The following is a 20,495-nucleotide window of genomic DNA, read 5'->3' on the forward strand; positions in this document are numbered from 1 at the left end:
TAATCCTGGCTCTGCCACTTGTCACTTGTGTGACCTTGGGCAAGTTCACTTAACTTCTCTGTGCCTCAGTTACCTCATCTGTAAAATGGGGATTAAGACTGTGAGCCTCATGTGGGACAACCTGATTACCCTGTATTTACCCCAGTGCCTACCTTAGTGCTTTGCACATAGTAGGCACCTAACAAATACCATTATTATTATTATTATTATTATTCTACTAATAGGGGAATGCCCCCAATTCCCCACCTTCCCCATTTATAATCAATCAATCAATCATATTTATTGAGGGCTTACTGTGTGCAGAGCACTGTACTAAGCGCTTGGGAAGTACAAGTTGGCAACATATAGAGACAGTCCCTACCCAACAGTGGGCTCACAGTCTAAAAGGGGGAGACAGAGAACAAAACCAAACGTACTAACAAAATAAAATAAATAGAATAGATATGTACAAGTAAAATAAATAATTGATCACTCTGATTTCTTCCCCTTTAAGCCATGCCTACAAGCACCTTTCAAGTATTAATCTGAGAAATTCTTTCAAATTTCAAAAACTCTACCAGAGCATTGCAAATCGTCCCCCTAATAATAATCGTTTTGCAAGCTCTACATTTAGCTCTCCTCCCACCCACCCCATCATCTCTCCACCTGCTAGAAGTCAGGTCCTCCAGCCCTCTAATCATTTTTACTTCCCAAGCGCTTAGTACAGTGTTCTGCACACAGTAAGCGCTCAATAAATACGATTGAATGAATTTTTCTTCTCTGACTTCCCGCCAATGAGTCTCCATTTCTGCCTCACTTCACCCAGTAGGGTTGAGTTGAGGATCCCAGCTGCTTGAGAGCAGTACATTTCCTGTCCCTTTCATTCCAGAGCAGCTCTCCTGGTTCACTCATTCATTCAATCGGATTTATTGAGCGCTTACTGTGTGCAGAGCACTGTACTAAGTGCTTGGGAGAGTACATCACGACCATAGACTGATACATTTCCTGCCCACAATGAGCTTACAGTCTAGAGGGAGGAGACAGATATTAATAGAAATAAATAAAGGGCAGGTATGGGTTCAAATCCTGGCTCCGCCAATTGTCAGCTGTGTGACTTTGGGCAAGTCACTTAACTTCTCTGGGCCTCAGTTACCTCATTTGTAAAATGGGGATTAAGACGGTGAGTTCCCTGTGGGACAACCTGATCACCTCGTAACTTCCCCAGAGCTTAGAACAGTGCTTTGCACATAGTAAGCCCTTAATAAATGCAATTATTATTATTATTATTATAGGGATGTAAGTGCCATGGGGCTGGAAGGGGGTTTCAAGTGCTTTCTTCCCACACCCTTTCTCACTTTCTTGAAACTTGGCTGCTCCTGGGGATTCATTCTGTGCCCATCACAGCCCCTCTCCCTCCCGTGAAAAAAGGGATGAGAGTAGTCCCCTCCCCTTTTTTTAATGGTGTTTGTTAAGCGCTTCCTATGTGCCAGACACTGCACTAAGCGTTGAGATGTAGATACAAGTTAGGTTGGACCCAGTCCCTATCCCACATAGGGCTTATAGTCTTAATCCCCATTTTATAGATGAGGGTAACTGAGGTCCAAAGAAGTGAAGTGAGTTGCTCAAGGTAATAATAATAATAATAATGGCATTTATTAAGCTCTTACTATGTGCAAAGCATTGTTCTAAGCGCTGGGGAGGTTACGAGGTGATCAGGTTGTCCCACGGGGGGCTCACAGTCTTCATCCCCATTTTACACATGAGGTAACTGAGGCCCAGAGAAGTGAAGTGACTTGTCCAAAGTCACACAGCTGACAATTGGCAGAGCCGGGATTTGAACCCATGACCTCTGACTCCAAAACCCGTGCTCTTTCCACTGAGTCACGCTAGTAAGCGCTTAACAAATGCCATCATTATTATTATTAATAATAATTAAAGAAAACAGAATGGTTGAGGAAAGGGAAGCATTTGGAGGCAGTGGAGAGGAAGAAAACCCCACGTCACAACCTCTCTGGACTTCACTTTCCTCCCCCGTAAAATGGGAATCTTCCCCCACTCCTGCTTTGACTGTGAGCTCCAGCACTTAGCACAGAGCTTGGCATGTGGTAAGTGTCTAATAAATACCATTAATAAGTAAAAATAATGAGAGGAGAGAAGAGAGGGGCAACTAATGGCCTCTTGGATTAAGTCCAGTGGCTAAGCGCTTAGTACAGTGCTTGGCCCTCATATGATTTAATAAAAGTCATTGATTGATTGGCTGGTAGTGGTCTCAAGTTTCGTTCTTTACCCACCACAAGCTTCCAGTCTAGAGGGAACGGCTGTAGATGAAGCAGCATGAAGTACGAAGCAGTGTGGCTCAGTGGAAAGAGCACGGGCTTGGGAGCCAGAGGTCATGGGTTCTAGTCCCGGCTCCACCACTTGTCAGCTGTGTGACTTTGGGCAAGACACTTCACTTCTCTGGGCCTCAGTTACCTCATCTGTAAAATGGGGATTAAGACCATGAGCCCCCCGTGGGACAACCTGATTACCTTGTATATCCCACGGTGCTTCGCACATAGTAAGCGTTTAACAAATGCCATCATTATTATCATTATTACTACGAGAAGCAACATGACCTAGTAATAATAATAGTGATGGCTTTTGTTAAGTGCTTACTATGTGCAAAGCACTGTTCTAAGCGCTGGGGGATATACAAGGTAATCTGGTCATCCCACGTGGGGCTCACAGTCTTAATCCCCATTTTACAGATGAGGTAACTGAGGCCCAGAGAAGTGAAGTGACTTGCCCAAAGTCACACAGCTGACAAGTGGTGGAGCCGGGATTCGAACCCATCACCTCTGACTCCCAAGCCCGGGCTCTTTCCACTGAGCCACGCTGCTTCTCATGTAGTAGATAGAGCCCGGGCCTGGATGTCAAAAGGATCTGGGTTCTAATCCTGACTCCGCCACCTGTCTGCCCTCCCCCTCCAATCCCTCCCGCCTTACCTCCTTCCCCTCCCCACAGCACCTGTATATATGTATATATGTTTGTACGTATTTATTACTCTATTTATTTTTTTTTATTTGTACATATTTATTCTATTTATTTTATTTTGTCAATATGTTTTGTTTTGTTCTCTGTCTCCCCCCTTCTAGACTGTGAGCCCACTGTTGGGTAGGGACCGTCTCTATATGTTGCCAACTTGTACTTCCCAAGTGCTTAGTACAGTGCTCTGCACACAGTAAGCACTCAATAAATTCGATTGAATGAATGAATGCTGCGTGACCTTGGGCAATTCAGTTCACTTCTCTGTGCCTCAGTTCCCTCATCTGTAAAATGGGGATTAAGTGTGAGCCCCACGTGGGACAACCAGATTACCTTGTATATCCCCCAACGTCTCTATGGGCGTTGAGACTGGGAGCCCCATGTGGGACAGGGATTGTGCCTGACCCGATTAGCTAGTTTCTACCCCAGTGACTGACTCATAGTAAGTGCTTAACACATACCATAAAAAAAATAGATGACAAGCACCTCTAAAGCGTTCAACCAATTAAGATTTTTGTTTTAGTTCATTTTTACGTGACTTGGTTTATCGGCAGAGTTATTACCCTCGAAGAGATGGGCCTTAGAGTGAAGGGGGACCTAAAGGGATAATTTGTTGAAGCATCTGGCTTTGATTCCCTTTGCTGAGAGCCCGGGCAACAGGGATCAGTAGCCTCGTGCTAAGCAGCGGATTTTAAAAGAGGGTTCAAATGGTTGGTATTCCTAGGGGGTCTTCTCGATCCCCCCAGGATCCAGCTGTCATGCCCGACTTCCCGATACTCCTCTCCCGCCCTCTGGCTCTGACTGCCAGCCGGAGGTAGCCAGAAGGTACCTTTCTTCCGAGAAGCAGCGTGGCTCAGTGGAAAGAGCCCGGGCTTTGGAGTCAGAGGGCATGGGTTCGAATCCCGACTCTGCCACATCCGCTGTGTGACCTTGGGCAAGTCACTTAACTTCCCTGAGCCTCAGTGACCTCATCTGTAAAATGGGGGTTAAGACTGTGAGCCCCACATCATCAATCGTATTTATTGAGCGCTTACTATGTGCAGAGCACTGTACTAAGCGCTTGGGAAGTACAAATTGGCAACATATAGAGACAGTCCCTACCCAACAGTGGGCCACATGGGACAACCTGATCACCTTGTAACCTCCCCAGCGCTTAGAACAGTGCTCTGCACATAGTAAGCGCTTAATAAATCATCATCAATCCCCTGGCCTGGAATGCCCTCCCTCTGCCCATCCTCCAAGCTAGCTCTTTTCCTCCCTTCAAGGCCCTGCTGAGAGCTCACCTCCTCCAGGAGGCCTTCCCAGACTGAGCCCCTTCCTTCCTCTCCCCCTCGTCCCCCTCTCCATCCCCCCATCTTATCTCCCTCCCTTCCCCACAGCACCTGTATATATGTATATATGTTTGTACATATTTTTTAACTCTATTTATTTATTTAATTTATTTGTACATATCTATTCTATTTATTTTATTTTGTTAGTAAGTTTGGTTTTGTTCTCTGTCTCCCCTTTTTAGACTGTGAGCCCACTGTTGGGTAGGGACTGTCTCTATATGTTGCCAATTTGTACTTCCCAAGCGCTTAGTACAGTGCTCTGCACATAGTGAGCGCTCAATAAATACGATTGATGATGATGATGATGCAGAGCACTGTACTAAGCGCTTGGGAATTACAAGTTGGCAACATACAGAAACAGTCCCTTATTATTATTATTATTTCTAGGGCAGGGAAGTCACCCAGCTGGTTGCTCTACCCTACTCTCTGCATTTCGATGAATGCGCCAGTGAGGTCAGAGATGCGAACCAGGTTAGCATACCATTTATCCATCCAACCTTTTAACCCTCCTTAAACAGGGGCTCCAGAAACCCGCTAATAAATTTAATCCATTTGACGGACTGAAGACCCGGAGCTGTTGGGAAGAGCTCCTTGTGAGATTTAGATCCCCTGATTTGGCCTCAAAGCCTCAGAGCGTGCCCCAGTGATCAGGGAGCCCGGCTAGCAAAAGGCAGCGGGTGGGCGAACGGGAGTTCAACCCTGGTCTTCAGTCAATCAATCAATCAATCAATCAATCGTATTTATTGAGCGCTTACTATGTGCAGAGCACTGTACTAAGCGCTTGGGAAGTACAAATTGGCAACATATAGAGACAGTCCCTACCCAACAGTGGGCTCACAGTCGCCGTGGTCGTTCAATAAGGAAGCGCTGACCTGTCCCTGGGGAGAGTCAGAAATGTGTGTGGGAGCCAAGCCGGCCTGGAGCGAGAGGAAAGAGACCCAAGGGAAATGATTGGATCTTGGTTAAGAAAAAGCTACCTCTCTTCCTCTCTTCAAAGCCCTACTGAGAGCTCACCTCCTCCAGGAGGCCTTCCCACCTCTCCAAAGAGAGCCCCCTTTTTCCTCTCCTCCTCCCCATCCCCTCGCCCTACCTCCTTCCCCTCCCCACAGCACTTATATATATGTTTGTACGGATTTATTACTCTATTTTTTACCGGTACATATTTACTATTCTATTTATTTTGTTCTATTTATAGCTATAATTCTATTTGTTCTGACAATTTTGACACCTGTCTACATGTTTTGTTTTGTTGTCTGTCTCCGCCTTCTAGACGGTGAGCCAGTTGTTGGGTAGGGGCCGTCTCTATAACTTGTACTTCCCAAGCGCTTCGTACAGTGCTCTGCACACAGTAAGCGCTCAATAAATATGATTGAACGAATGAATGCTGGTGGCAAGCAGCTCTGCTTTGGGAGTTCCTGATAGTGGGATAGAGCATGAACCTAGGAGTCAAAAGGTCATGGGTTCTAATCCCAGCTTTTCCACCTGTCTTCCATATGGCCTTGGGTAAGTCTCTTTACTTCCATAGAGAAGCAGCGTGGCTCAGTGGAAAGAGCCCGGGCTTCGGAGTCAGAGGTCATGGGTTCAAATTCCGCCTCTGCCAACTGTCAGCTGTGTGACTTTGGGCAAGTCACTTAACTTCTCTGTGCCTCGGTTACCTCATCTGTAAAATGGGGATGAAGACTGTGAGCCCCCCATAGGATAACCTGATCACCTTGTAACCTCCCCAGCGCTTAGAACAGTGCTTTGCACCTAGTAAGCACTTAATAAATGCCATTATTATTATTATTATTATTATTATTATTATTCCCTGGGCCTCAGTTACCTCATGGGTAAAATGGGGATTAAGATTGTGAGCCCTACGCAAGACAGGGCCTGTGTCCAAACCGATTTGCTTGTATAATAATAATTATGGTATTTGTTAAGTGCTTACTATGTGCAAAGCACTGTTCTAAGCGCTGAAGCACTGTTCTAAGCGCTGAGCTTGTATCCACTCCAGTGTTAAGTACCTGCCATATAGTAAGCGCTGAACAAATACCATAATTATTATTATTACCACCTTTCCAATTTTGGCACTAAATCAATCAATCCATGGTATTTACTGAGCACTTACTGTGTGCAGAGCACTGTACTGTCTGGGAGAGAACACTATCACTAACAGAATTGATAGACATGTTTCCTGCCCACAATGAGTTTACAGTCTAGTGGAAGTGCTTACACTTAGGGTGTGATGACTCATTAGATTGAAACACGGAAGCAGTGTGACCTAGTGGAAAAAGCCTGGGGCCCGAGAGTCAGAGGACCTGGGTTCGAAACCCGGCTCTGCCACTTGTCAGCTGTGTGACCTTGGGCAAGCCACTTAACTTCTCTGTGCTTCAGTTACCTCATCTGTAAAATGGGGATTAAGACTGTGAGCCCCAAGTGGGACAACCTGATCACCTTGTAACCACCCCAGCGCTTAGAATAGTGCTTTGCACATAGTAAGCACCTAACAAATACCATATTATTATTATTATTATTATTTCTGTGTGACTTTGGGCAAGTCACTTAACTTCTCTGTGCCTCAGTTACCTCATCGGTAAAATGGGGATTAAAACTGTGAGCCCCCCGTGGGACAACCTGATCACCTTGTAACCTCCCCAGCGCTTAGAACAGTGCTTTGCACATTGTAAGTGCTTAACAAATACCATTATTATTATTTCACTTCTCTGGGCCTTAGTGACCTCACCTGTAAAATGAGGATTAAGAGTGTGAGCTCCATGTGGGACAGGAACTGTGTCCAACCCTATTACCAGTGCTTTATTGCTGCATCGTACTCCCCCAAGCATTTAGTACAGTGCTCTGGACACAGTAAGCGCTCAATAAATACGATTGAATGAATAACTGAACAATGCTTGGCACATAGTAAGCATTTAATAAATACCATTATTATTATACAAGACAATCAGATCAACTCTCAGGAGTCTTACAATCTAAGAAGCTAACAACCCCACTTTACAGATAAGGAAATTGAGGCCCAAGAGGGGGGTCAAATGACTTGCTCAGGATCAAGCAGCATGGCTTAGTGGAAGGAGCAGGGGCTTAGGAGTCGGAGGACGTGGGTTCTAATCAATCAATCAATCAATCGTATTTATTTAGCGCTTACTGTGTGCAGAGCACTGTACTAAGCGCTTGGGAAGTCCAAGTTGCTAACATATAGAGACAGTCCCTACCCAACAGTGGGCTCACAGTCTAAAAGGGGGAGACGGAGAACAAAACCAAACATACTAACAAAATAAAATAAATAGAATAGATATGTACAAGTAAAATAAATAGAGTAATAAATATGTACAAACATATATACATATATTCAGGTATATATCCCCACTCCGCCACTCGTCTGCTGTGTGACTGTGGGCAAGTCACTTCTCTGTGCCTCAGTTAACTCATCTGTAAAATGGGGATTAAGACTGTGGGCCCCAGGTGGGACAACCTGATTACCTTGGATCTAAGCCAGCGCCTAGAACAATGCCTGGCATATAGTAAGCGCATAACAAATAACATAATTATTATTAATTATTTTTATCCAGGAGTCCAGGAGGCCTTCCCAGACTGAGCCCCTTCCTTCCTCTCCCCCTCGTCCCCCCTCCATCCCCGCATCTTACCTCTTTCCCTTCCCCACAGCACCTGTATATATGTTTGTACATATTTATTACTCTTTATTTATTTATTTATTTTACTTGTACATATCTATTCTATTTATTTTATTTTGTTAGTACGTTTGGTTTTGTTCTCTGTCTCCCCCTTTTAGACCGTGAGCCCACTGTTGGGTAGGGACTGTCTCTATATGTTGCCAACTTGTACTTCCCAAGCTCTTAGTACAGTGGTCTGCACACAAGTAAGCACTCAATAAATATGATTGATGATGATGATGATGATCAGAACCCCAGTCCCTTCATTCCCAGTCTTGTGCTCTTTCCACTGAGCCACGCTGCCTCCCTGCCGGAGTCACTGTGTTCCGAAGTCCAGTTGTGGACTCTCCGTTGCCTCCTGGGCCGGGTGAGTTGGCCAGTGTGGTCCTAGCCTTGCTAGCCCACTGCCTTTCATTCCGAGGGCCTCCTTCTCCCGCCTTGCCTTTTGAACGCCTTGGGATTGCCCAAGCCGACACCACATTACAGAGAGTAATTGGTGTCGTGACCCAAGGCTTCATGCACACTAATGAGCATGCATGTACACACACACGCACTCTCACTCACCACAAACACACACACACACACTCTACCTCGGTCTTCCACAGCAGCAGAGCCGTACCAACGATGCTTAGGATGGCCAGGAGGGAGGTAGAGGTGATGAGTAGGAATTTTCTTGCACTCATGGGGGGTTCTTTGTACCCGGAATCTATGAGGAGAGAGAGCAACGGGGAGACAGAGGATTTAGGAAAGATGATCTTCACTCCCACTTGGTTCTCAAGTCAGCAGCCGGGCAGGGAATGCCGCCCACTCCCTTCCCTTTGAACGCCGACACTTGCTCGTTCTTTTATTCATTCATTCGTATTTATTGAGCACTTACTGTGTGCAGAGCACAGTACTATGAGTGAGTTGAAGTGGTCCCGAGGTGAAGAGTCTAAAAGCACCAGCTAACAGCCGTCCTAGTCGTCGTAACAGTAGCCACGGCATTTATTGTTAGTCTGGTATGTGTGAAGTGCTTACTGTATGCCAGGCACTGCACTAAGTGCTGGGGTAGACACAATAATACGCTCAATAAATACGATTGATTGATTGATTGATTGATACAAGATAATTGGATCAGACATCGTCCCTGTCCCACATACGGCTCACCGGCTCACAGAGCTCACCGTCTCTGTGAGCCACAGAGAAGCAGCGTGGCTCAGTGGGAAGAGCCCGGGCTTTGGAGTCAGAGGTCATGGGTTCAAATCCCAGCTCCACCAATTGTCAGCTGTGTGACTTTGGGCAAGCCACTTCACTTCTCTGGGCCTCAGTTACCTCATCTGTAAAATGGGGATTAAAACTGTGGGTCCCCCGTGGGACAACCTGATCACCTTGTAACCTCTCCAGCGCTTAGAACAGTGCCTTGCACATAGTAAGTGCTTAATAAATGCTATCATTTTTTTAAATTCCCATTTTAGAGGTGAGGGAACTGAGGCACAGAGAAGTGAAGGGACTAGCCCGAGGTCACATGGCAGGCCAGTGGCAGAGCTGGGATCTGGAACCACGTCTTTCTGATTCCCAGGTCCACGCTCTCTCCACTAGGTCACAACGCTTCTCATTCATTTCTTGCACACTCATTTAATAACAATAATGAGGGGGAGAAGGTGGGAGAAGAGAAGGAAGAGGAGGAAGAAGAAGAAGAGGACAAGGAAGGAGAATAATAATAACAATAATAATTGGGATATTTGTTAAGCACTTATTATGTACCCAGCACTGTACTAAACACTAGGGTAATTACAAGTTAATCAGGTCGGATACAGTATGTTGCCAACTTGTATATGTTGCACTTCCCAAGTGCTTAGTACAGTGCTCTGCACACAGTAAGCACTCAATAAATACGATTGAATGAATACAGTCCCTGTCCCACATGGGGCTCACGGTCTAAGCGGGAGGGAGACAGGTATTTAATTCGCATTGTACAGATGACGAGGCCCAGAGAAGTGAAGTGATTCGTCCAGGGTCACAGAGCAGGCAAGTGGTGGAACCTGGATTAGAGCCCAGATCCTCTGACAACCATTAATTAATTAATTAATTCATTCATTCATTCAATCATATTTATTGAGCGCTTACTGTGTGCAGAGCACTGTACTAAGCACTCCCAGGCCTGGACTCTTTCCTCTAGACCACACTGCTTCTCATTTGGTGTTGTGCACCGTACTAGATGCTTTGAAAGAACCAAATAAAGAAGTGACACATTCCCTGCCCATGTAGTGTTTATAAATTCATGGGGGTGGCTAACATAAAAAATATTTACAGCTGGAATGGCTGAAATAAATGACTGAGTACACATCCATACATGAGGTCTAAGGAGGGAGAAAAGAATGCCGTTATTGGGTAAGGGCAATGGTCTACCCAATCCAGTATTCTGCTTCTGACAGTGATATTATTGTCTCAGTTAAGCACTTACTATGTGTCAAACACTATTCTAAGTACCAGGGTCGATACAAGATATTCAGATCAGGCTCCATCCCTGTCCCTCATGGGGCTCACAGTCTGAGCAGGAGGGAGAACAGTTATGGAATCGCCATTTTACAGATGAGGACAGTGAGGCACTGAGAAGCTAAGTGACATGCCTAAGGTCACACAGAATACAAATGGCGGAGCCGGGATTAGAACCCAGATCCTATGACACCCAGGCTCAAGCTCTTTCCATTAGACCATGCAGATTTTCTCACAAATGCTGGTAATAATAATAATAATAATAATAATAGTATTTATTAAGTGCTTACTATGTGCCAAGCACTGTTCTAAGCACTGGGGGGAATACAAGTTAATCAGGCTGTCCCATGTGGGGCTCACAGTCTTAATCCCCATTTTACAGATGAGGGAACTGAAGCACAGAGAAGTGAAGTGACTTGTGAAGTCACACAGCTAAGCGGCGGAGTCGGGCTTAGAACCCATGACCTCTGACTCCCAAGCCTGTGCTCTTCAATCAATCAATTAATCAATCGTATTTATTGAGCACTTACTGTGTGCAGAGCACTGTACTAAGCGCTTGGGAAGTACAAGTTGGCAACATATAGAGACAGTCCCTACCCAACAGTGGGCTCACAGTCTAGAAGGAGGAGACAGAGAACAAAACCAAACATATTAACATTCTTCCCACTGAGCCATGCTGCTTCTCTGTAAGCAAATGTTCCCCACCAGTTTTAATCCCGCTCCTACCTTGTGTGAACTTGGGCAAGTCACTTCACTTCTCTTTGCTTCAGTTACCTTAACTGTAAAATGGGGATTAAATATCCGTTCTCCCTCCTAACCTGACTGTGAACCCTGTGTGAGACAGGGACTCTGTCTGACCTGATTAATTTGTATCTACCCCAGTCCGTAGAGCAGTGATTGATACACGGGAAGTGCTTAACAAATTCCATTACAAAAAATAAAAAAGGAGGGAGGGTGAAACCTGTCCCACCTTAGGGAATTGGTAGGTTCATTCATTTCAGTCAATCATATTTATTGAGCGCTTACTGTGCGCTCTTGGGAAGTACAAGTCGGCAACATATAGACACGGTCCCTTCCCAACAAAGGGTTCACAGTCTAGAAGGGGGAGACAGACAACAAAATCAACCATCTACGCAGGTGTCAAAACCGTCAGAATAGATAGAATTATATCTATATGCACATCATTAACAAAATAAATAGTGTAGTAAATATGTACAAGTAAAATAAATAGAGTAATAAATCTGTACAAATATATACAAGTGCTGTGGGGAGGGGAAGGAGGTAGGGCCGAGGTCCCACTTGACCTTGGGAAATCTCCTTGACGTTGGCCAAGGCAGGGTGAGGGGAGCGAAACTCACCTCTGACGAGGATGAAGATGCCATTTCCTTTCCGTTTGGTTCCAGACCACTTCACCTGGCAGTAGTAAGTCCCAGTGGCGGAGGCGTTACGGAATGGGCCAGCGGAAAACGAGCAGTCCGTCGTAAGGGTCTGGTTCTCGGGCCCGGGGCCCGCTCTGCAGGGGAAGTACACCTCTTGGATTCGCTGGCCTCGGTGGTCTGTTTGATAGTAGCCGACTTGGAAGTTCTTGTACGCGTCGGTGTTGGGATAGGTGACCGCACACTGGAATTCCACATGGGAGGGAGCCGATTTAACCAGGATAGGGGGCATCTTCTCCACCACGGACTGCCCTCCTGTAGGTGAGAAGGTACAGGATGGCTGTCTGCATCTACAACGGCCCGCCCGTATTTATGATTCGTGTTTATTGTGCGCTTTCTGCATCTACAACGGCCCGCTCGTATTTATCATCTGAGTTTATTGAGCGCTTACTGTGTGCGGAGCACTGTAATAATAATAATAATGGCATTTATTAAGCGCTTACTATGAGCAAAGCAGTATTCTAAGCGCTGGGGAAGTTACAAGGTGATCAGGTCGTCCAACTGGGGGCTGCCAGTCTTAATCCCCATTTTCCAGATGAGGTCACCGAGTCCCAGAGAAGTGAAGTGACTTGCCCAAAGTTACACAGCTGACAAGTGGTGGAGCCGGGATTTGAACCCATGACCTGTGACTCTAAAGCCCGGGCTCTTTCCACTGAGCCACACTGCTTCTCTAACTTCTCTGTACTTCTCTGTGCTTCTCTGTACTAAGCAACATGGCCTAATAGAAAGAGCGTGGACCTGGGAATCGGAAGGACCTGGGTTCTAATCCTGACTCCGCCACGTGATGATGATGATGATGATGGTATTTGTTCATTCATTCATTCATTCAATTGTATTTATTGAGCGCTTACTGTGTGCAGAGCACTATACTAAGCACTTGGGAAGTACAAGTTGGCAATATATAAAGACGGTCCCTACCCAACAATGGGCTCACAGTCGAGAAGGGGGAGACAGATGACAAAACAAAACATGTGGACAGGTGTCAAATCGTCAGAACAAAGAGAATTAAAGCTATGTGCCAGGCACTGTACTAAGCGCTGGGGTGGATACGAGCAATTCAAGTTGGACACCGTCCCTGTACTGTGTGGGGTTCACAGTCTCAGTCTTCATTTTACAGATGAGGGAACTGAGGCACAGAGAAGTGAATTGACTTGCCTGAGGTGACACAGCAGACAGGAGGTTGAGTCGGGATCAGAACCCATGACCTTCTCGCTCCCAGACCCATGCTCTATCCATCACGCCATGCTGCTTCTCACTTGCCTGCTGTGTGACCTTGGGCAAGTCACTTCACATCTCTGGGCCTCAGTTCCCTCATCTGTAAAATGGAGACTGAGCCCTATGTGGGACAGGGACTGTGTCCAACCTGATTTGCTTGTATCCACCCCAGCACTTAGTACAGCGCCTGGCACACAGTAAGTACTCAACAAAGACCACAATTATTATCAAGAAGCAGCGTGGCTTAGTGGAAAGAGCATGGACCTGGGGAGTCAGAGGTCGTGGGTTCAAATCCCGGCTCTGCCACTTGTCAGCTGTGTGACTTTGGAAAAGTCACTTCATTTCTCTGTGCCTCAGTTACCCCATCCGTAAAATGGAGATTAAGACGGTGAGCCCCTCGTGGGACAACGTGATCTTGTCTTCTCCCCAGTGCTAAGAACAGTGCTTGGCACATAGTAAGCGCTTAACAAAAACTACCATTATTATTACTATAATATGTATTATTAGTTGTAAATATTTCCATGCCCATCTCCTCACATTAGAGTGAAAACTCCTTGTGGGCAGGGAGACATGTCTTCTGCTTCTGTTGTATCTCTGAAGTGTCTGGTACAGTACCTGGCCGTGGGTGCTCAATAGATACCATTACTATTACTACTACAGAAAGGCCAGTTTAGAAATGACTCTAATAACTGAACTGATCTTTTGGTCATATTACAAGTCATATTACCAAAAGGGATATTGCTGACTGTCCTGGGTATTTTTTGTGTTTATTGCAAGAGATAGGATCATCAACATGTGTGACATGGTAATTCCAGATCCAGTCTCTGGGAAAATCTAGGGGAAATGACTTGCACTTTGATGATATCTCTGGACCCCTTTCCCCAGATTCTTCCCCCAGCCACCCCCCAAAAAATCTCCAGGAAAAAAACAAATTAAGGCTAGTTGTTTGGCTATATATTTAGAGCACCTGGATCGAATATAATTAATATTTTTAGATTTATATACTAAAATACCTTTCCTCTAAATAACTCTAAAATCATCGATCGATATCTTTCTTCAAGAAGCTCAAAATGCCTTTTTACATCACTATCTTGTTCCTCCTCCAACCTTATTATTGAAGGAAAAGCATGGTTGCTTCTGCCTGAATTCTCCGAATAAGTGCCTCAATTATCTACTTCCCTGGGCTTGGGTAGACGCAGTCATAGAACCGGCAGACGAACCCGGAGTTCCCGATTTATTATTCTCCCATCTTCTTCCCACAAGAGCTCTTAAAGCTATTTACAACCCCCCCGATTCGTTCTAATTGATGAGGAAGAATAAAATATTGCCAACAGCGTCTGAATGGGGGCCCTGGCTCAAACCTCAGCCAGCTGAAAGTTACAGGAAGGTGAAGAAAAACCCCACCGCAAGCCCATCAAAACCTTCTTCTGCTCAAAAACACATCCACCGCTTAATGGTATTTTTGAAGTGCTTATTACATGTCTTTCACTGTACTAAGCACTGGGGTAGATAAAAGATAATCAGGTTGGACACGATCCCTGTCCCACATAGGACTCCCAGTGTTAATCCCTATTTAACAGATGAGGTAACTGAGACAAAGGGAAGTGAAGTGACTTGTCCAAGGTCACATAGCATGTCTTCCCAGTGTCTCATCCATTTAGAAGCATCAAGGCCTAGTGGATAGAGCAAGGACTTGGGAGTCAGAAGGACCTGGGTTCTAAACCCGGCTCTGCCACATGTCTGTTGTGTGACCTTAGCTTCTCCGTCCCTCAATTACCTCATCTGTAAAATGGGGATTCAATACCTGTTCTCCCTCCTACTCAAACTGTGAGCCCCACGTGGGACAGGGACTGTGTCCAACCCAATTAACTTGTGTCGACCCCAGCGTTTAAGAACAGTGATTGGCATATAGTAAGCGCTTATTATAACAGGTTTTATTATAATTATTATTATTATTTTAATTGGCTTTGTCCACCAGGTTCTGGACCTGATGTAGCCCTGGGCCCAGTCCTTAGCGCTCTGCTTCTCTTTCTAGAAAGTACGCCAATTTGATATTTTCTTTGGAAAATTTCTCTCCCCACTTAGCCTGATCTTGGATAGGTAAATGCATTCAGGGAGTGCGATCTGGACACCAGCTTAAAAACAGGGATAGTTCATACAAAATATGTCTGCTTTCCCTGGAGGCAAGAGAAAATGCTACAGTAAACAAAAAGCGTCCATCATTTTTTTTTTTTTCTAATGTTGAGGGAAGGGAAATGATATCAAATGAACGCAAAGCTAACCAGCTGCATTTTTAAAAAGCAGCAGCCCCGGCGATTTCAGCTCCTGGCTGCCTTCCAAAGGCAACAGAATAAGTTTCATTTCTGGTGCATCCCTTTGCCAAGGTATTTGGAGATGTGGCATTTTCTGCTATAAAATCTCTCACGAAGCCTATCAACTCTCACTCATTCAACCCAAACTAATAAAACTCCAGACGACAAATTTTTCAAATCTAAAAGTATCGTTCTTATTTTTTTTCTTAAATTATAAATTCATAGTCATCCTGTATAGGATGAGTGGGAAGAAACGTTTTCCCTAAAAAGAAAAAAAGTGACTAGATTGTCCATTTGGAAAGGGGGTAAAAGTAATTATGGTATTTTTAAGTATTTCTCTAAGTTGGGGGTGTCTAAATTAAGGGGTCTCCTTCTAGATTTGTAAGTTCATTACTTGCAGGAAACGTGTCTACTAGAGAAGCAGCGTGGCTCAGTGTCAAGAGCCTGGGCTTGGGAGTCAGAGGTCATGGGTTCTAATCCCGGCTCCACCGCTTTTCAGCTGTGTTACTTTGGGCAAGTCACTTACCTTCTCTTCACTTACCTTGTCCCCCTGTGGGACAACCTGATCACCTTGTAACCTCCATAGCACTTAGAACAGTGCTTTGCACATAGTAAGCGCTTAATAAATGCTATCATTATTATTATTCTCTGTGCCTCAGTTACCTCATCCGTAAAATGGGGATTAAGACTGCGAGCCCCACGTGGGACAGCCTTGATTACCTTGTATCCCCCCCAGCGCTTACAACAGTGCTTGGCACATGGTAAGCGCCATACCAACATTATTATTATTATTATTATTACTAATTCTGTTGTAGGGTACTCTCTCAAGCTCTCAGTACAGTGCTGAGCATCTAGTAAGCCTTCAATAAATTTATAGATTTGTTTAATCCCAAATTTTGAGAAATTATAAACACTTTAACCCTCAAACAATGTTCTTACTGGATCAGACCAACCGTAGTACTTTTGTATACATTAATTTGTGAACTCCATTCATTCACTGATGTACATGTTTTTCTCTACTCTTACAATTAGCAGTTGTATCTATATCTTTCCCTCCGCTCCCATTGGGTGGGTTTAATTTATGTCTGCCTGATTCCCCTATTAACTTGAGGAGTAGCATAGACTAGTGGGTAGCTCACCAGTCTGGAAATCAGAAGGGCCCGAGTTTTAATCCCCTTGTCGGCCATGTGACCTGGGGTAAATCACTTAACTTCTCTGCACCTCAGTTACCCCATCTGTAAAATGGGGATTAAGACTATGAGCCCTATGTGGGACAAGGACTGTGTCCAACCCAATATCTACCCCAGCACGTAGTATATGGCCTGGCACATAGTAAGTGCTTAACAAACACCATTAAAAGAAAAAAAAAACCTCAAGGACAAGTCTGGGTCTTTTTCTTTAATTGTTCTCTCCCAAACATTTACTATCGTGATCTGTTCATCGGTGATGCTCAATAAATTCTATTGAATTAATTGCTGGATATTTTAATCCCAGCTCCTTCCCTTGTCCTCTGTGTGACCTTGGGCAAGTCACTTAACTTTTCCTTGCCTCAGTTACCTCATCTGTAAAATGGGGATTAAGACTGAGCCCCATGTGAGACAGGGACTGTGTCCAACCCAATTGCCTTGTATTTACCCCAGTGCTTAGTACAATAACCGGCCCATTGTACGTGCTTAATAAATACCATTAAAAGAAAGAAAGAAAGCTGAGGTGTTCAGTCTGGGTGATTAGTTGGGTGGAAGGGGATTGGAGGGGGATCTGTCCAGGATAAAACTCCTCTCCTCGCCATCTCATTAGCAGGGAAGTCCAACAAACTGATAACGAAGCAAAAGTAGTCTCGCTTCTAACTAGGTATTTCAAAGGTGTCCGCTTCCTGTTCCGCTACTCTAGTTTCCTGTCCATTGCTGAAATGAAGGAACTTGATAGTGAAACAGCTGGGTACTTTCTCCAGTTTGATGATTACCCAGCTTTATCTTCCCAGCATGGTCAGTCAAACGAAGCGCCGACAGGGATGTGAGAAAATCATGGGCAGGCCCAAATTGCAGCGACACAAACAGGGTTCGGAGATGGGTGGTGGGCGGACTTTGGGAGCTGCAGACAGCTTCCCCACTATAAAAGGGGAAAACCAATTTCCAGGCTCATCTAACTGATGTTGCAAGAATGGAAGAAAATAGCCGTTGTCATTTGCAGGCTGAGAGGGTTTCGAAAGACCTTTTTCACAGAGGATGCAAAAGCACCGGCTTGGCAGAAGAAAGCAGAACAGGAGCTGGGTCCCAGCCCGGCTGAATTATTGTCTTTAGAGCCTGGGCTCACGGATTCCCCGTGTCCCGGCTTGCCTACTGCTGGGAGGGTTAAGCTAGAGGGAATTCGATCAGAGACTGAAAGCACTTGTGGGCAGGGATCATGTCTACCAACTCTGTTCATTCATTCATTCGTATTTATTGAGCACATACTGTGTGCAGAGCACTGTACTAAGCGCTTGGGAAGTCCAAGTCGGCAACATATAGAGACAGTCCCTACCCAACAACAGGCTCATTCATTCATTCATTCGATCGTATTTATTGAGCGCTTACTGTGTGCAGAGCACTGTACTAAGCGCTTGGGAAGTCCAAGTTGGCAACATATAAAGATGGTCCCTACCCAACAACACGCTCACAGTCTAGAAGGGGGAGACAGACAACAAAACAAAACATGGAGACAGGATTCAAGCTCTGTTTGCCCTCCTATTTTAGACCATGAGCCCCATGAGGGGTAGTAATAATAATAATAATAATAATAATGGTATTTGTTAAGCGCTTTAACTATATGCCAGGCACTGTACTAAGCGCTGGCATGGATGCAAGAAGAGGGATGGGGACAGTGTTTACTTAATCCCCATTAAGTAAATGGGGATTAAGATGGGGACACCTGTTTACTTGTTTTGTTTCCCATTGTTTCCCCATTCTAGACTGTGAGTCCGTTGTTGGGAAGGGACCATATCTGTATGTTGCCAATTTGTACTTTCCAAGCACTTAGTACAGTGCTCTGCACACAGTAACACTCACGTGATCATCTGGTTTCTACTCCAGGACTTAGTGCAGTGCTTAGCTAACTCCAGCTCCTCCACTCTTCTGTTGTGTGGCTTTGGTCAAGTCACTTAACTGCTCTATGCCTCAGTGACCTCATCTGTAAAATGGGGATTAAGACTGTGAGCCCCACATGGGACGGGGACTGTGACCAACCCAATTTACTCATATCCACCCCAGCGCTTAGTATAGGGCCTGACACATGGTAAGTGCTTAACAAATACCACAGTTATCGTTATTTCATTACCACCATCGGACAGCACCTTTTCCCTCTGAAGGATGGAGCGAATGGCATCCGTGTCATTCATCTGTAAGAAGTAGTGCAGTTTAGTAGGTAGAGCACGGATCTGGGAATCAGAAGGACCTGAGTCCTAATCCCCGCTCCACCCCGTGTCTGCTGTGGGACCTTGGGGAAGTCACTTCACTTCTCTGGGCCTCAGTTTTCTCATCTGCCAATTGGGGATTAAGACGGTGAGACCCACGTGGGACAGGGACTGTGTCCAACCTAATTAACTCGTGTCTACCCCAGCACTTAGAACAGTGCCGGGACCATAATAAGCATTTAACAAATACAACAATTATCATTATTATTAGTGGGATAGCTTCTTTTCCCTCTGGAGGCTGAAGCGACTGGAATTCGAGCCATTCATCTACCCGGCAAAGGGATCCTAGTGGACTTAGATGAAGATGCATCTCTATATTATATTATTTTATTAATGATGTGTATGTAGCTATAATTCTATTTATTCTGATGGTATTGACACCTGTTTACTTGTTTTGTTTCCCCATTGTTTCCCCATTCTAGACTGTGAGCCCGTTGTTGGGAAAAGGGACCATCTCTATATGTTGCCAATTTGTACTTCCCAAGCACTTAGTACAGTGCTCTGCACACAGTAAGTGCTCGCCTGTCCCGCTGTCGACCCCCAGTCCATGTCCTTCCCCTGTCCTGGAGTCCTCCACTCATCTGCCAAGCTAGCTCTCTTCCTCCCTTCAAAGCCCTGCTGAGAGCTCACCTCCTCCAGGAGGCCTTCCCAGACTGAGCCCCCTTTTTTCCTCTGCTCCTCCCCATCACCTTCTTCCCCTCCCCACAGCACTTGTATATATTTGTACAGATTTATTACTCTATTTATTTTACTTGTACATATTTACTATTCTCTTTATTTTGTTCATGATGTGCATATAGCTATAATTCTATTTGTTCTGACTATTTTGACACCTGTCTACATGTTTTGTTTTGTTGTCTGTCTCCCCCTTCTAGACTGTGAGCCCGTTGTTGGGTAGGGGCCGTCTCGATCTGTTGTTGACTTGTACTTCCCAAGCGCTTAGTACAGTGATCTGCACACAGTAAGGGCTCAATAAATACGATTGAATGAATGAATCTCTGGTTCCTGGAAAGCCTCTCACAGCAGTGAGGTAAAATCCCCAGAGTGGCGGCGCGGTCACTACTGAACTAATAAAAGAATACATTCTTCATCACCTTCTGAACGGGGGGGGTCACCAGGCTGACCTAAAAGCTGAAAGGTTAGAACAGTGCTTTGCACACAGTAAGCGCTTAATAAATGCCATTTAAAAAAGAGTAGCAGCATGGCATAGTGGCTAGAACAGAATAATAATGGCGTTTATTAAGTACTTACTATTCATTCATTCATTCAATCGTATTTATTGAGCGCTTACTGTGTGCAGAGCACTGTACTAAGCACTTGGGAAGTACAAGCTGGGAACATATAGAGACGGTCCCTACCCAACAGTGGGCTTATAGTCTAGAAGGGGGAGACAGAGAATAAAACAAAACATATTAACAAAATAAAATAAATAGAATAAATATGTACAAGTAAAATAAATAGATAGAGTAATAAATATGTACAAACATATATACATATATACAGGTGCTGTGGGGAGGGGAAGGAGGTAAGGCGGGGAGGATAGGGAGGAGGAGGAGGGGGAAAGGAAGGAGGGGGCTCAGTCTATGTGCAAAGCACTGTCCTAAGAG

At 45.0% G+C, this 20,495-nt stretch overlaps 1 protein-coding gene across 1 annotated transcript in view; it reads right to left on the reverse strand.

The window, feature by feature from the left end:
* NFAM1 (NFAT activating protein with ITAM motif 1) overlaps window positions 1-20,495 on the reverse strand; it is a 45,396-nt gene that overhangs the window by 17,895 nt on the left and 7,006 nt on the right. Inside the window, exons 3-4 of the mRNA XM_038756855.1 lie at window positions 11,836-12,168; window positions 8,593-8,708 (exon numbers count right to left, since the gene is read on the reverse strand). Coding sequence (XP_038612783.1) covers window positions 8,593-8,708; window positions 11,836-12,168 — 449 coding nt within the window. The remainder of the gene's footprint in view (window positions 1-8,592; window positions 8,709-11,835; window positions 12,169-20,495) is intronic.

This window comes from Tachyglossus aculeatus, chromosome 14 (assembly GCF_015852505.1).
Source record: "Tachyglossus aculeatus isolate mTacAcu1 chromosome 14, mTacAcu1.pri, whole genome shotgun sequence".
NCBI lineage: Eukaryota > Metazoa > Chordata > Mammalia > Monotremata > Tachyglossidae > Tachyglossus > Tachyglossus aculeatus.